The 18,635-nt window shown below is 35.2% G+C and overlaps 1 protein-coding gene across 1 annotated transcript; it reads left to right on the top strand.

Moving 5' to 3' along the window:
* Positions 1 to 3,640: 3,640 nt before the first annotated feature.
* Positions 3,641 to 16,585, top strand: LOC144441302 (uncharacterized). Its single transcript, XM_078130860.1, has 16 exons — positions 3,641 to 3,857; positions 4,598 to 4,819; positions 5,109 to 5,312; positions 5,895 to 6,143; positions 6,720 to 6,882; positions 7,751 to 7,899; positions 8,552 to 8,628; positions 8,968 to 9,058; positions 9,650 to 9,728; positions 10,453 to 10,589; positions 11,409 to 11,568; positions 12,992 to 13,066; positions 13,574 to 13,645; positions 14,643 to 14,728; positions 14,837 to 15,499; positions 16,572 to 16,585. Exons 1-16 carry the CDS (start codon positions 3,641 to 3,643, stop codon positions 16,583 to 16,585), a joined length of 2,658 nt encoding a protein of 885 aa, XP_077986986.1.
* Positions 16,586 to 18,635: the final 2,050 nt, after the last annotated feature.

Raw genomic sequence — 18,635 nt, forward strand, 5'->3', positions numbered from 1 at the left:
TCCAAGGTATATCACCGATGAGTAGGAGTTTGCACTGTGACTGCCTTTCTTTCTATGGCTGCCTTTTAATAGAGAACACGTTTCTCTGCCTGAGTATAGAGAGTATAACTTGTCTGTGGTACCTGATTCATTATTTAAATTAGATTCTATTGCTGTATTTTCTTCTTTTTTGATGTTTTCGTCGATACTTTTCTTTTCCCTGCTCTTCTTTTTCTTCTTCTTTTCTTTCTTTAGTTCTTTCTTAGTCTTACCCATATCACCTGTCCATATAATAATCAACACATGGAACACAATACAATTAGTCCACCATCAATTACAAAGACACACTGGAAGAGATGTTAATCACATTTTGTTCTTATCTTTTGTTTGGGTGCATAACTTCAGCTGGTTTGAAATGTATCCTGTATTAAATACACATTTACCCTCCTGTGAATTAACATATTTACATTCCGATGACTCGGATTGTTACATGTAGTCACTAGTGGTGTGTTGACGTGTCAGAAGTTTTCAATCTTTCGTTTCATGTTTTTTTTCAAATTTGTTTTAATTTCGGTAACTGTCATGATTTTGGCATGATATATATTATATAGTCCTGCTTGACTACGGAGTAATCAGGGACTCGATTCTGACAATTGTCCCTCCTATCTGGTGTTTAGAGTCAAGTCAGCAATATATAAACTCGTGCACCGCCTGTAAGCAGGGCTATATATTGTGTTCATAACGTGTTCGTGTCCTGTGGAAAGGGAGACATATAGTTATACATGTTATAGGCCCAGGGTACTGAAATTTCTCACCTCATAGACAGAGGAGGGAAATAATGAACACGATTATATAACGTGATATAAGATGTTATCGCCATGATAACTTTCAGAGAAAACATAGAATACGATATACGATGCATCAGAACTTTGCTGAATCTTACTGTGAGTGACAAGGAGTGATCGTTGATCTATAGAAAACATAAATCTTTGTCTACAAACCTAACTTCTGACTTCGTTTCTTTTTACTGAATTCTCAAGTTTCCCTCGCTTGCATCAATATTGGACGAATACTTCCATCGATTGCAGTTTTTACAAAATGCATGCTTTCATGTTGTGCGCAGTAATGCTGCGCTGTGTACATTTGGAACCCTCAATTTACCAAAGAAGAACTCCAAAGAAGTTGATTTGGTAAGTTGAGGGTTCCAAATGTACACAGCGCAGCATTACTGCGCACAACATGAAAGCATGCATTTTGTAAAAACTGCAATCGATGGAAGTATTCGTCCAATATTGATGCAAGCGAGGGAAACTTGAGAATTCAGTAAAAAGAAACGAAGTCAGAAGTTAGGTTTGTAGACAAAGATTTCTGTTTTCTTTAGATCAACGATCACTCCTTGTCACTTACAGTAAGATTCAGCAAAGTTCTGATGCATCGTATTATGGTTTCTCTAGCTCTGAAAGTTATCATGGCGATAACAATCTTATATCACGTTATTATAATCTTGTTCATTATTTCCCTTCTCTGTCTATGAGGTGAGGATCTTCAGTACCCTGGGCCTATAACATGTATAACTATATGTATTCCTTTCCACAGGACATGAACACGTTATGAACACACTGTGTAATATATATCATGCCAAAATCATGACAGTTCCCGAAATTAAAATAAATTTGAAAAAAACAACACGAAACGAAAGATTGAAAACTTCTGACACACCACTACATGTAACAATCCGAGTCATCGGAATGTAAATATGTTAATTCACAGGAGGGTAAAATAAATGTGTATTTAATAGGTAGATTGCGATTCACTTCGTCCCATTTCAACTCGCCCCAATTTCAACTCGCCCCATTTTCAACTCGCCCCAACAACACTAGGAAACGTTTATAAATCTAAACGATACATGGACTCGAAGTACGGGGACCAAAAAATTTACATGATTTTACCTACGTAGCCAGTTGAAGCGTAGCAAATGTAACATTTCGTAGCAGAAAGTGGTGTGGGTTTTGGCTAATTAAGTGTTTGGTAGATCTAGAACTTATACTAGCACAACAACTTTCCTCAGTCATGGAATATCACTTTTCACACTTTTAGGACTTAATGTTTACAACCCAAATAAGAAATAATAATGATAATAACCAGGGAGAATATTAGTGACTGACATGCTTACGACTTCCGCACGTACAGGTTTTGGAGACGTGTCTTTTCTCAATTCTCCCAAGTTACTTTAACGCAACTACATATTGTTACAGTAGTATGTGTTTACAGTGCAAGTGGTACTTCATTAGTGGAATACGAGATACCTCCAAACTGAGTACTACTAGCTTCGATTTCATATATGCACAGGTAAATTATATTGTAAAGAGTTGGGGCGAGTTGAAATTGGGGCGAGTTGAAAATTGGACGAGTTGAATGGGACGAGTCGAAATGGGATGAGTTGAAATTGGGACGAGTTGATCCGTCACCTGTAAGGTACGCCGTGACGGGGCGCCCTCAACCATCGGCGTGTGAGAGGAGGCCGGTGAGGGCGAAACGTCACGACGTATCTTACAGTCTAATTTAATACAGGATGCATTTCAAACCAGCTGAAGTTATGCACCCAAACAAAAGATAAGAACAAAAGATGATTTAACATCTCTTCCAGTGTGTCTTTGTAATTTATGGTGGACTAATTGTATTGTGTTCCATGTGTAGATTACTATATGGACAGGTGATATGGGTAAGACTAAGAAAGAACTAAAGAAAGAAAAGAAGAAGAAAAAGAAGAGCAGGGAAAAGAATAGTATCGACGGAAACATCAAAAAAGAAGAAAATACAGCAATAGAATCTAATTTAAATAATGAATCAGGTACCACAGACAAGTTATACTCTCTATACTCTAAGCAGAGAAACATGTTCTCTATTAATAAAAGGCAGCAATAGAAAGAAAGACAGTCACAGTGCAAACTCCTACTCATCGGTGATATACCTTGGAAAGTTGGACTGGAAGTTGTGGAGGTCGACATTTTTATAGTCGCACTGTGTAGGAGCTTGACTGTTGACAAGTTAAACACAGATAAAGCAGGGAGAGTGTTCACCAGAAGATTGTTCATAACATAGACATTCAATAATCAAAGATGATGATATGACAAGTTAAGGTTGTTGTTGTTGTACATGCAAGATAAGAGCACTTTTACTGCTGTACACAGCAGGATTGTGAGGAGAGCTTTTTTGTTTACATTCATGAACTTTTTAAAGATCCATATCCCCCTCAATAACAATCATACTGTCTCCAGCAGCAATAAAAATGTTATCACCTATCGAGTAAAACAACAACATAAACTTGCAAAATGATCAGCTTTGATTGTAAATGTATATGTTATATACATTCTTCTGGTGAACACTGCCTGTTTTAGCTATAATTTACCAAACTGTTATGTTTGTAAACTTAGCTGAATTACTGGTACAATGTGTGGTTTATGTTACAGTTTAAAAACACACCTATACAGATACATTGACTGATACTACTTTTCAGATCTTTATTTTTTCAGTATCATGTATGACACCCACTACAACTGTTGATGTGTTGTAGTTTAAATTCCAGAGAGTATTTTATAACTCAAAACTCAAAACATTGCTTTGGTGTGTTGTCATGACAATTTCTATATTGATAGGTAAAATGGATAAAAACAAAAGAAAGAAGAGGAAAAGGGGGAAGAGGAGAAATAGTGATGAGAAAATAGATGAAGAAAATCACAGAAAAGATAAACTTAAGAATAGTGGATCAATTTCTAGTAGCACTGTATTAGCTGACTATAACTCTACACAGAAACTCTCTAAAGGCAGCCATACTAAGGATAAGAAAACTCATGATGATAGTCTCAATGTGTTGGATGGTAAGTAAACTACACACACACACACACACACACACACACACACACACACACACACACACACACACACACACACACACACCAGAGCTTGATTCTACCATTGTTATTTCAAATGCAAACCTGAGGGACAATCAGGGTTCAACTTTTTATGTGATAATAGTTTACTAGCCTGTAGGATATAGACCTCTAATTGAACAATCTAGACTAGAATCCAGGTGATTGGGTGTCTCCCACTTGATGGGAAAATAACGAATTCAAAACTGCCATCCACATGATTTCCAGGCTACTAATAATCATGTGTGTCATTTATCAACATGACCTGTACTGTAACATCCCATAATATTACTTGTCTCCCTCATTTTGTTTGGGTTAGAAAACAGGCCTGGTTAGAATACACAATGTAATGATGGCCCCAGCATTCTTCAGTCTTGACATGGTGGATACTCAAATATCCCTTACTAATTCACTCTTGTTGGGTTACAAAACTGGCTTGGGTACACAACATACCATCGGACCCAATGCTCTACAGTCTTGCCTTTCAACTTACCTTGGGTTTTAGCTGACAATGGAAAACTCCCATTCTACTGTGGAATTTGACCTCGTGACCTCCTGACATCTACTTTAGTTCAGTTTAATATGGATACAAAAGTTGATGTGTTATAATTGAAATTTCATAGAACGTTTTATAACTCAAAACCAAACATTGCTTTGGTGTGTTGTCATGACAATTTCTATATTGATAGGTACAATGGATAAAATCAAAAGAAAGAAGAAGAAAAAGAGGAAGAGGAGAAACAGTGATGAGAAAACAGATGAAGAAAATCATAGAAAAGATAAAAGTAACAAGATTAGATCAATTTCTAGTAGCACTGTATTAACTGACTATAACTCTACACAGAAACTCTCTAAAGGCAGCCATATTAAGGATAAGAAGACTCATGATGATAGTCTCAATGCGTTGGATGGTAAGTAAACTACTCATTCTTGGAAGTAAATCCCAATTTTTTGCTGACATCTCGTCAGCATCATCAGGCAGATCACTTCCACGATACTTGTCTTGTTACATTTTTGCATGGTTTTTGTATCCACCATAGTCATTCTTTTCTCAACAGAGTACTTTACTTTGTATTTTGATATAATGTCATTCAAAATATATACCACGTGTGTGAAAGAAGACTTTGATATTATGATATATGAAAACTAAAACAGAAAAGTTCATGAATTAATGCCTGACATTGTTCATTTATGTGATAGGTATTACTGATAAAGTGAAAAAGAAAAAGAAAAAGAAGAAAAAGAACAAAGAGAAAACTGATGTTATAAAAATTGTAAATACAGTGATTGAATCAAGTACTACAGTAGTAACTAACAAGAACTCTACTCAGACACATGAAAAAGTCTCTAAAGGCAGCCATACTAAGAAAAGGAAGAGGCGCCTCAGTCACATCTCAGAGAATGGTATGCTGACAAGTCTGTATGGTTATCTTTTCTACTTTGTAAAATCTTGAAGTTTTCAAATGATAATTTCATGTGAAACACCACGAAAGTCATAGACAAGGCTTTGTCCCACTAAGGGACGATCGCACAATGTCATACAAGCTCAATAAGCAAACTTTGTTCATTTAGGACAAAAACCCCTCCCCTAAATGAACTTTCAAAAGTACGACATCGACATGTTTATATATGATGTTAACCATGATGAAAATTGTAGTGGTCACACCACAGTCATCGATACAATGTAAAATTATAATGGTAAACATATTAAATACTACCTGAAACCAAGCACTATATATCACATTAAGTTTTAATAAAGTTATCAACATCTCAGTAGTAAACATAGAAGTTGTTGACATTGAAGGCATGAAAGTATTCAAAATTTGGTTAGAAGTGCGAAAATGAAGTTAGCAATCGCATTGATACCAGACCCCCACCCCCTAAATGAACTAAGTTTGTTTGTTGTGCTTTGTTACATTATGTGATCACCCCTAAAGTAACCGTAATATTGAAAAAAATAAGTAATGAAAATTGTCATTTCTACAGATTGTGGCAAGACAGAAGATGAAATAAGGCCAAAGAAGATACAGAAACTAGATACGATGACGGTAAGACCGAAGAAGATACGGAAATCAGATATGATGATGGTAAGACCGAAGAAGATACGGAAATCAGATATGATGACGGCGTTGAATCTACATCCAGTCAGAGGGGACAATGAAGAAACCACTGAATCAAGAGATAAAATGCAGATGCTAGATGAAGAAAAAGCAGCAATACTTCCACCCTTTGGCTGTAAGAATATGTTTGTTTATTCTTTGATACTGTGTCAGAATCAGTGAGAAAACTTTAACAATATTTTCATGTAATCTCTAGTAATCAGTAGCCTTGTTTAGGTTAGTTTAGGTTAAAAAAATGCTTAGTGTATAATCTTCAGTGGGATTGATATGATTTGAATTGATTTGGTATGATTTGATTTGATATGATTTGATTTGATAAACCTCTGTAGAGGGATACAGATATGTTTATGTAAAATTGCAAAGGATAAGACTGTTACACATAAACCACTTAATATTTCCAAGGCTGTCATTAGATGGAATAAGATGAGTCAAAACACACATTACTTGACAAAGCATTGATTTTATACAAGTCTGAATAAAAGATATTTCAAAACGCCATTACAGTTGTTAACACAGACAATGTATAAAATGATAAGAAACTCATGACTTTCTTACGTCTTTTAGTTTTAGTCCCCCAAAAAAGAATTGTTTCTGGTCAGCGCACATCACTTAAATACTCTCGCGTCGGTCTTTTTTTGTGTGTTAGCTTTAGACTTTTGATTTATATTTATTTGTTTTTCTTGTTACCTAGTTCAAGGAGAACAGAGGCAGCAGACTTCCAAAGATATTCATTGCAAAATCAAGTCATTGACACCATCCAAAACATCACAGCTTAGTCAGTATGAGCAAACCGACAATGAAGGTCATGAGGAAACTAATTTGCAGTCACCAAGAAAGACTTCAAAGAATAAAGAGTAAGATAATAATCATGGATAGTAATTAGGTAGTTTCAATATGTGTCCATATTAATCAATTTTATAATACATCTTCATATAGCCTTCAGTGATTGGCTTAGATCTTATCACCTGGTATGGACTATTGACCTATTGTGACTTTAATTTGCATAATGGGGGCACTAATCATGTTGTATTTTCCCTAGGGCAATATTCACGTAACATGAAATCTTACTAGGGATTTGTTTTGACTGTGGAAAGAATTTGTGCCTGAGAGTATGATTTGCATAAAACAGTTATTGCTTGGCCTTATTCATGGACAAGTAGATGTCTCATTACACCTCATGTCGGATTTTAGCCTTGCTACATAAAAACCCTTGTGGTCATAGACATCTACTAGTTATAACCAGGCAATAAGCATAAATTAGTTTATATTTCAATATTATGCAGTGTTTTTGTTAAGGATCTACTTCAATTTACAAGACACAAGGTTTCAAAACAAAATTATGGTTTACAGATTTCTGCCGTGCTTCACAAGTGTTGTACCGTACCATCCTTTAGCCTAACTAATCTTTGAATGACATAATGTAATACTTTCACATGAAGAAAAATGGCTGATCCCATTGACTACATGATAAATATAAACAGGTCAGAGTATGTTTCTCTGTTGAAGACAATCATATCATATACTGATCATTATGCAAATCATTATGTAAAGTATATTGATATGCAAATATTTATGCAAATTGCCCACCATCATTGCAATCTACCCTGGGGAGACGCTGATTTTTCGTTGACATTCACAAAGTTCAGTTAATATTTTAGTCTATTGGAGATCTGTATACTGGTAGAATAATTAATTGTTATATATATATGTGTGTTTTTATAGGACTAAACAACAGAAACAGTCAGAGGGAGAGAGTGTAAACATTGTGAGAACCTGTTCAAATTACGATAACGACACGATTCGTGAAATTCATTCAACTCTTAGACTGTATAAAGTCTTTCCAGAGAAATTAAAGGAACTCAAAGACAAAGGTAGGAAACATTTATCTTTATTTGGATTTCTATAAACTAATACTTGAGATAATCCTCAGAGGCAAATTAGAAGTACCAAGAGTTCAGGCCTTAACTTTGCACCATTCACAACTAACTTTACATGATTTTCATTCGCTATAACACATTTTTATGTTATGGCATTTTCCGATTTTCTACTTTGCATACAAACCTTATCATGGTTGCGTATTGTATAAATCACATTGTGCATGTGTAAATGACTTAAAGTCAAAAAATATGCTAAAGCCTTTATTTTTGTATCTGTTGACAACGTTACTTTTATTCTCAATATCAAGGTGTGAATTTACTCAAGGCAAAATGACTGGGAAAAAAAGACATTTTTCTTGCTCAAATTATGCAGCTGTGTCACAATGACATTGGCACTGTTCTTCAGTAATTGTATTAATCCCACTGTGTACTATGTGGAAAGGCTGTAGGTGTAGTCTGTTCAGTCATCAGTCCATCAATCTACCATCATCACTTTACCATGTCTTTGGCTGGTTTCGTTTGTCCTCTTGATTGACAGTTCGCTTGTTTAGTTTATTCAGCAAAATTTGGACTCATTTACAACAAATGCTAACAGACTACCTTTGCTAGTTGTGGTGTGACCCATGATTTTTATCTCTCTTTCCAGGCATCACTGTCAGGATGGGTAAATGGACACCTCAAGAAGACTACCTGCTATTGCAAAACATCGAGAGATACTGCAAGGTAATTTTGTACAAAATAAAATAAAAAAAAATATTATTTTCCACTCAAAAGTTTAATTAGTCTGGTTGGATCTTATGTCAATGATGACATGTAAAAATCCTTACTAAAAGTGAAAAGTGTGTTTATTCACTAGATGCTGAGGTTGAAAAAAAAATCTTACCAAAGATTGATATGATGTAAAATTGACAGGATATAATTATTTAGTAACCACTAAATTCAATAAACCACGACACTCTGAGTTTCCAAGTCTGTACTGTACATTGATACTGTACATTCACAAAATTCAGTTCATATGGACAACTAGTGGAGTCAGTAATTGCAATTTGCTTTCTACTTCAGGAAAATGGTGTCAATCCAGCAAAAGTGTTTACAACAAATATGGAAAAAGGTTGGGAAGATGTAGACAAAATTGATTTTAAATGGGAAATATGTAAGTACATGTATTGTACTTGTACTCTTTGAAGGCTAATAATGTTGGAGATGGAGTTCACAGTGAGAGAAATGCTTGTCTTGCAATTCCATACAAGCTGTTGCTTCTGAACAAAAGCAAATCCTGTACTAATAGCTCCCCTGATACAGTAGTACTCTTGTGGAAAGATGGGATTCAAATATTTGTTGTTGTCATGATATGATCCAATATGGCTGCCTGGCAGCCATTTTGTTTGCGAATTTTCCATGTCCAAAGCCATAACTCAGGCATGCTTGAACAGGCCCCCCCCCCCCACTACCCGACCCATCCTTTATTGTTGAATGGTTTATTCCATGATGTCATCCTGAAGAGTAGGCATGTCCCATGTCTCCAACGAGGAGACACAACATGAGTAGGCATGTTCCATGTCCAATGAGCAGACACAACATATCTAAGTCTGTTTGATTTAGGTTCACAAGTGTTGTGCGGCCAAACAACATTGACCAGATTTGAAAATGACAACATAAACTGCCAGTTCCTTAAAACCTAATCATAGCGGGGACTATGTCATTCTCAATGACTTGTCTGTTAATATTCTATCTCTCTCTTTAGGTGAAGGAATTCCCCGTCCCCCACTGTATATCTTTGAAAGAGCAAGAAGATTATTGGATAAAAACAACAACAAAGGACAGTAAGAATATCCCTTACTCTTAGCATTGAGAATTTCTTGTCAACTTTTTTACAGTCTATACTTAGTCACCCAGGTCTGACATCACAGCTTTGGTTCAATGTAAATAATTGTCCTCAACTACTTGATTGTGCTTGAGTCATTAATCCAACAATACTCCCAAATTTGCACACATCTTGTGAATGAGATAAACTATTCTCTAGTCTGTTAAACTTTCACCCAGAGTTTGAGCTGGTGACAGAAAATTCCATGACTTTCCGACTGCTAGTTACGATCTTTTAGCCATTATGCCACAAGTAGCCAAGACCAATGGGATGTATTTGACACAGTTGTTCTGATGTATTTCATTGAAAGGAAAGGTGGCAGTGATTTGTACATTGTATGTTGTACAATGGCACTGAATTATCTCTCGCTGTCCCTGTCTCACTCCATCTGTCTATCTGTGTCCCCCAGTCTATGTCTGTCTCTTTCTGTGTGTGTCTATCTCTCCATCTCTGTCTCTGTCTTTCTGGCTCTCTCTCACTCCCACTCTCATTCTTTCACTCTCACTCACTCACTCACACACTCACTCACTCACTCACTCACTCACTCACTCACTCACTCACTCACACACACACACACACACACACACACACACACTCACTCACTCACACACACACACACACACACACACACACACACACACTCACTCACTCATTCACTCACTCACTCATATTTCTTTTACTAGTTATACATATGAAGAACAGCAGATTCTGAAAGAACTACAGAGAAAATTTGGGAATGACTGGGTGAATATAGGCAAAGAAATGAAGCGGTCTAAACAGTCAGTTTTTGATAAATTCAAAGACTTCAAGGAAGGAAGAGGTGATAGTCTACCATTTATTTTTCTATCTTGTATTCTGTTAAAATGGTCATATGGAAGACTAATAGGTATTTATTTTGGATTTTTAATTGATAAAACAACTCTACTTTATTTTTCTACTTGAAAAAATATTGTGAAAAAGAATACACAAAGTCCGTCTTTGTTGCTCAATAAATGGCAAAAAGTTACAGAATGTGTAAACTATTTGTTATTGTACGTACAATGATAAGAGAACTGTTTGCAATTTATTGGGTTACAAATAGGGACTTTGTAAACATTGTTGCACATTTTTTCAAAGTAGAAAAACATAGTAGAGAGGTTTGTGAATTAAAAATCCAAAATAAATACCCAAATTTCATCCATATGGCCACTGTAGATGTAAAATAATCTCTTGAGGGTCTTCTCTGCTACTTAGCAGTGAAAATAGAATTCAAGTTGAAGAGATTAGTACTACAATGGCTTTCTTTGTCTATTTCCACAAGATTCCAAGTCAAAAATATAACACTGGACTGCAATATACCACAGCAAAGATACCCTATCAAGGCAAAAGATCAACTTAATGTGTTTTTCTGAAATGGCAAGTAATTGTAGATGAGTTAAAATCATGCAATTACTCTCCAGAGCCAATAGTTCATGAAAATAACTCCATTTTCTGGAGTGGTGTTCTGTTTAAAGTTCAATCCGTACAGAAATTTTCAAACTAGAATCTTTGGTATGTGTTACCGTTCACACAGTCCACCAGTAGTAAAAGAAAGCTACAGTTGAATCAGTAATGAAGCAGTTATTAATTACTATATTTATATTTGATTTTCATCATATAGTCACTGGCAAATGGACTTCCAAAGAAAGGAAGAAGTTAAAATTAGGTGTGAAGGAAGTGTTAGGTTTGAAGACTGTGCACAGTGCAATAACTGGTATACCATGGAAGGAGGTTGCAGAGTATGTACCAACAAGAACAGCACGACAGTGTATAACTGAATGGTAAGTTTATGCTATGTGGATGGTGGTGATGGTGGTGATGACAACAATGATGACGATGACGATGATGACAATAATGCTAGTAATAATGATGATGATGATGATGATGCAATAAAAACACAACAATGGCTATAAATTTCATACATGTGATATAGACAAAAACAATACCTGCCAAATATTTCTCTGTAAAATGAGGTCATTTACTCAAGTAAATATAGATGACTTAAAGGTCCATACTCTGTAATTTTAGGGTTCTTGGTGGTAACCTTTGTTTCCTTTTGAAGTATGCTTCTATTATTCAGTCCAACCACAAAAACATTTTGAATTATGTGTAGTTATGTGGTAGCATTCTTATCATATCAGCTGGTAATGGTATAGAATACAATTACAACCAGTGACAACCAAGTATTTACAAGGGGAACTTGTTACAAAGAAGAACAGTAAATAAATTAATTGAATTAATAACACTTAACACAGCAGGTTTGAACTACAGAGACTTGTATTACATTTCATGATTTGATAAGAACTGTTTTATGGCTTCTTTATGTGTGCATACAATGTCAGGGGAATTTCTAATTGTATGTGAACTGTTTATGTAAAGAGGCCATACAGCTGTTCTTATCAATAATATAATGTAATATAATTTTCTGTACGTCCAACATACTGTGCCAAGTGCTATGAATCCACTTCAGTTGTTTACTTTCCATGTTTGTAACGAGTTCTGGTTTGTAAATGGCTGTGTCGCTGGTCGTATCATTTTTTCTTCCGTAAGGAAGAGAATTATTTAGTGGGTGGAAGTGTGTCTGTCTGTCTGTCTGTCTGTCTGTATCATCGTTTTCTCCATAACGGCTTGCTCAATTCAAATGAAATTTTGAAGACATATTCCTTAGGGCAATGGCAAGAATTGAATAGGTTTTGGTGAAAATAGCAATATTAATGAGCATTTTACGTAATTAATGGTTTTCGGTAATTAGGCTATATCTCAAGAATGCACACTTCAAATTCATTATAACTTGGTACATACATTTGCGATACCAAAGCGCACCTGTCCTGAAAATATTACTAATGTAGCTTTTAGTTTTGATAAGTTATTGGCATATTTTCGGTAGGCCACAAAAAAGAAAAAAATAGTTTCTGGTCAGGAAATGTGGTGCGACTTTATCACCATTTTCTAAAACACGACTGGCTCAATTCAAACAAAATTTATTGCATGTGTTCTGTAGGGTAGTGACAAGAACTGATTAGGTTTCGGTAAACATCCCATGAATATTAACGAGCAATTGACATAATTAATGGTTTTCGGTAATTAGGCAATATCTCAAGAATGCACGCTTCAAATTCAATATAATTTGATACATACAAAGTGCACTTGTCCTGAAAATTAACTTTTGGTTACTTTTTTTTTTTTTAACTTTCTTTATCGTAGGAAACATGCTATCTGTTGGCAGAATGAGTTACGACGAGTTTGGAAGACAGAAGACAAGATCAAACTAATCGAGAGGTACTTAGTAGTTTTGTATTGTGTTAAAGGGTCCCCATTGAAGAAAGTATTGTAGTGTGTGTGTGTGTGTGTGTGTGTGTGTGTGTGTGTGTGTGTGTGTGTGTGACAGACAGACAGACATACAGATTCTGGAACAGACGGAGTGGGTCAGAGTGAGTGAGTGAGTGAGTGAACACACACACACACACACACACACACACACACACACACACACACACACACACACACACACACACACAAGTGAACAAGTGAACAAGTGAATGAACAAGTAAGTGAGAAGAAAAAGAGCAATAATTAGACAGATGGTTTGTTACCCAGGTGTTGTTTTGAAGCAGACTGTTTTTGGAACGGCAAGAAACTCAGTATACATGTAGTTTTGAAAAGTTAGTAAACCTGTAACTGTTTCTGTTTGATTAATGTATCTAGGAAAGATATTGTAATTTGATTATATATGAAATGACATATTTCCAATAATAATCCATAATTATGTTATTTTACTATCAATAGAATATACAATATGTCTGATGTATGGGAGGAATCGTCTATTGACTGGATAGAAGTGCACAAGCATTTCCCACAGTAAGTATCTCACACACAAAATTGGATTTACAGAAAAAACTTCACTTTGACAGTTTTGTCCAGTGTTGTCCAGTGTTATGTTCTTTTAGTATTGTAAAGTTCAGTCTCTAGAAGTACAGCCATTATTGTATTTTATGATCAGTGTTTTGTTGTATTGGGGTTGTTGATGGACGAGTTGTTAAAAAACACTCACTTAATACCACTATGGTTGGGATTCATGAAAGCACTGCTCAGAGTTTAATGCATTTGCCATGCTTTATTAAGTATTAAGAGTGTCATTCAGTTTGACTTCACCCTACAACAAATAAATATGTTGCAGAAATCCCCACCATACAATGAACTGTTCTAACGATGCCAGAAGATTGTAATGTCATAGAGGGCATACATCAACATTAACATCATACCAGAATAGTTTATTTGAGGGTTTTATAACAGTATTTTCAATTGAGATAAAAAAAGTTTGTAAACTCAGTTTGTGCCACTACAATGTATATCCCATAAAGTTGCCATATGGATGAGGATTGGGGTATTTATTTTGGATTTTCAATTTATAAAACAATCTTATCATGGCTTCCTTATTGAGAAATCAATGTGAAACAACATAGACCAAGTCTGTGTTGGTAACTCAATACATTACAAAAGATTAATAAATGTGTAAAAGGGTTTGTTATTGTACATACAATAACAAAGATTTTACACATTTATTAATCTTTTGCGATTATTGGATTACAAACAAGGACTTGACATATATTGTTTCACATTGATTTCGCAAGTAGTAAATTGTTTTATAAAAATTAAAAATCCAAAATAAATACCCAATCCTCATCCATATGGCCACTTTAAGATTCCGAGTACGAGAAAACTCGTATTGACGTAGGTATGGAAAATGACAAGATATCATGTATACTCATATTACCTGTACTCACCCCAGACAGACAGTCATGTTCATGAAATCAGAAAATATTTATAAACGTAGAACTTATATTTCAACTTACAGTGTTGTCACACCCTGGCAAATACAGACTAATTGGTATAATCTTAAAGTAAAGACTATTGATGGTTTTCAATTTAAATCATTTCAAGGTAATTATTACTTTAATTTTTTTCATCATTTTAAACAATTTTTATTGACCAAGGGAAAATAAATAGAAAAATCCTCATGCTAATTTATTGTATTTTATTTGTTTCCAGAAATACTAACGGAGCTATATGAAGATGTTTTGCCAAAGTTGAGGCAAAAAATTAAGACAAAAGGTGAAAGACAGGGCTTCAAATCTAAGGAGTTTATTAGTAGTGAATCGGAATCAGATTCAGAATCAGATTCAGAGGCTGGAATGAATTTTGAAGATGCTAAATCCAGTTCTAATTCTGATGACAAGCAAAGACATTCTACCTCAGATGAAACATTGAGCTCTAAAAGGACAACAGATAAAATGTGTGTTGCAAGTACTAAAATTGACAGTTCTTCAAAATCATGTGACACAGCACTGAAAAGAAAGCGGACAACTAAAGAACAAAGAAGTGGCAAGAAAAAGAAGAGTAACAAGGATAACTCTTCTATCAGTAATGATGAATCTAGTAACGATATGAACTCATCAAAAAGTCAAGGCAAGGTTTCATATGTAGAGAAGATGAAACAAAGGTCAGAGGTCAAAAGAAAAGACAAAATGAAAAAGAAGGCCGGATATCGCGAAAGGAAGGCTGTGAAGAGGAAAATCAGTGAGGAACCCTATTGTGATGGTGATGATGCAGAAAACAAAAACAGTGAGGAACCCTTGAGTGATGGTGATGAAGCAGAAAACAAAAACAGTGAGGAACCCTTGAGTGATGGTGATGATGCAGAAAACAAAAACAGTGAGGAACCCTTGAGTGATGGTGATGATGCAGAAAACAAAAACAGGCATCTGAAGAAAAAGAAGAAAGCAAAACGAAAACACAAAGTTAAAAATAAAAAGAGGAAAAAAAATAAATCAAGAGAACATGAAAATAACAGTGATTGAAGAAATTAACTTATGTGTAAAGGTGAGAGACATGTATATAAAGCTGCACAAGCAGTTCAAAGTTTTAGCATTGAACATTTGATCCTCATCAGAATGACAAATTGTATAGTTACAACTGACGTGGTGACTAGGTGAACTGCTTGTGTGTTATACCAAACCTGTGTTAAGTCAGTTGATTTACAGAGCTGATGAACATTTTTCATCAGTTTGACAAAAGTTTGACATGAGTTGTTTCTGCCAGTGTTCTACACATTTGAGATTAGGCTCCTTCTCATGGAGACTTGTTCAATTTGTGATAGAAATAATGTGAGTCAGTGTAAAATTATGATACTACCAACCTAGAGAGACTATAGAGTTTCAATTAGGTCACACAATGGGTTTCTACATCTCACTCAATCCTTTTTGTCAAGAATTACACAAACAAAATACAGGCACTGATAGCGTGCACACACATGAAATGTTACATTTCATCTCATTGTGAACACAAATAAACAGTTTTGTGTTGGAATCTTCCTTGGGTCATATGACAGTGATGTTGATTTGTGTTCACAGTGAGATCAAATAGATCAATTTATACGCTTGCATGCTATCAGTGTCTGTATTTTGTTTGATGTACTTCATAACAAAAAACCTTGTGCTAGACATAAAAGACACTGTACCACCTAATTGAAACTCTATAGTCTCTCTAGTGTGGTACTAACAGTTTGACTCAATTTTAGAGAGATTTGTATAAATTGTGTTTACCATGAATGTAAGCGATTTTGAACTTACAATGTATTCTCGTTTTAACTCTAAGTTTTTATACAACAAAACTGAGTTTATGTAAGGTCAAACAGTTTGACAAACAATTGAAAGAAGTCTTGTTTCTATTAATGATGAATATTGCATTGTATTGTAGTGTTGTTATTTTGATATCTCAATTACAGAATTGATGAAATAAAACCTCATGGTAATGAGTCAGCTGATACTGAAATTCTGGTTGTGTTGAAAATTTATTATAGACACTGACACAAGGAGCAGGTTCTATAGACAAAACATTGTCATTTTATGTCTGTACATCATATGAACATATTGTCAGAAAAAAAGAGATTTCTCTTGCTTTCCACATTATTATATCTTGTCACACAAGAACACACACACACACACACACACACACACATTGACATTGTACAAATTTAGACCATATATAACAGTACAGTCTGCATAACGTGTTCATCTACTTAACTTATAATTGTCTTCATTTACTTCTTTTACATCCCATCAAACTTTCATGGAAGTACTGTGATTGACGAGTATCTTATCTCGGGCTCGAAGTAATTTTTTTTTTAAAAGAAAAAGAAAAGAAATTTCCGACCTACCTACCCATTTTCTGATGTTATCGGAAAGAGGCATTTTTTTAGCTGATGTATAAAATTTAGGAGGGATTTTTGGTAAGTTAAAAGAAATACCCGGTATATATCTGCGATGGGAAATTAGTCAATGAAACACTAATTTGAATATATGGTTGCCTGCAGATGGTACTACCGGCCACTCCCTTCTAGCACAGACAAACTCACTTGTCTGTGCTTCTAGCTACGGGCGAGGGTGGGGGATGGGAGTGTGGTATTGCTGTGGAAAGCAAAGACCTATGTTTCCAGAAGAGTAAATTAGGAGTCACTCGGTAACTTTTGGCGTATGTTTGAACAAAAGATAACCTTGCAGCCTACCCAAGAAGATAACAGAGCTTGTAATCCCATCCCCCTATTAACACCTCAGAACAATACCTGTTCCTGATCTGTTTCTCCCTTGTCTGTGCTTCCTTACTGACCACTATAGTGGTCTGAGGTGCTTCTCACTGATACCCTTGATTTTCTGTTTCATCGCGACATGAATAATTTAAAAAAAAACAACTTATCACGATTAGAGTGACCTATGTGTGAGGGCGCTCTATCACGACGTACCTTAACTGTTGAAAGAAAAACATCAATAATTTGGGGATTATGCCATACTAGAAGTCATATATGACTTTTTACAAAGGCCAAGGGTGTCGTTATTGTCACCATAGCAACAACGGCGATGGTTTGCATAAACACGTCGACACTACTGTCTGATACCGAGGGAATTGACTTCCAAAAACTTGTTTACAGCTACTTGTATAGGTAATGAAGATAATATTGTTGTATAAATACTTCTTATCTGGGAATGATTTTCTTACTTACCGGTTTCTGTTTTTGCAAGATACATAGATAGCATCTCAGATAGTTCAAAGGACTTCTAAGACTGTTTTTTACCGTTTTCAATTTTAACAATATTACTTTTTATGTGACATCAAGAGTAGTAATGTATTTGCAATTACATTAAACCAATAAAAAGAAGGAGGTGTGGGATGGGATGGGGGGGGGGGAGGGGTGTAAAACATCCATCATGTCAAATTCTAGACTGGTTTCCCAGTCCCATCAGCCTGGCTTTCAGGAATGCCCAAAGCCCTAGTGAAAAGAATAGCAGGACAATAAACCAGTCTACTATCAATGAGCTATACTAACTATCCTACATGTCTGTAAAATCACACATACCAGAGAGAGATGATTTCTTGGTGCAATATCAGTTCCTATGAACTTATTCTTTGATGCTGTGTTATGTTAACCTCCACTGATTACCCAAATCACACTTTAAAACTTTTTGTGACTATCCTAAGTGGCACAATAATAACTGTTGTTTCAACTTCATCAGTCAACATGATGTACTCCAACTCAAGCAGTAAAAAAAAAGAGAGAAGGATTCAAACAGTTCATTCATTTTCAAAATATTTATTGAAATCACGCTGTGAAACCAAAAACAAACTAAAAGAAATATTTACAGCCTTCTAAGGTTTGCATAATGAACAATATCAGTAAGAACATGCAGTCATGTGTAAAATTGGCTTTGGTAATTTGTATATTTAACATGTACAAGTGTAAAGCTACATTTTCTATATCATAACAGTAAATACTACTATATGAATACTGTATTTC

Source organism: Glandiceps talaboti, chromosome 10 (genome assembly GCF_964340395.1).
Source record: "Glandiceps talaboti chromosome 10, keGlaTala1.1, whole genome shotgun sequence".
Classification (NCBI taxonomy): Eukaryota; Metazoa; Hemichordata; class Enteropneusta; family Spengelidae; genus Glandiceps; species Glandiceps talaboti.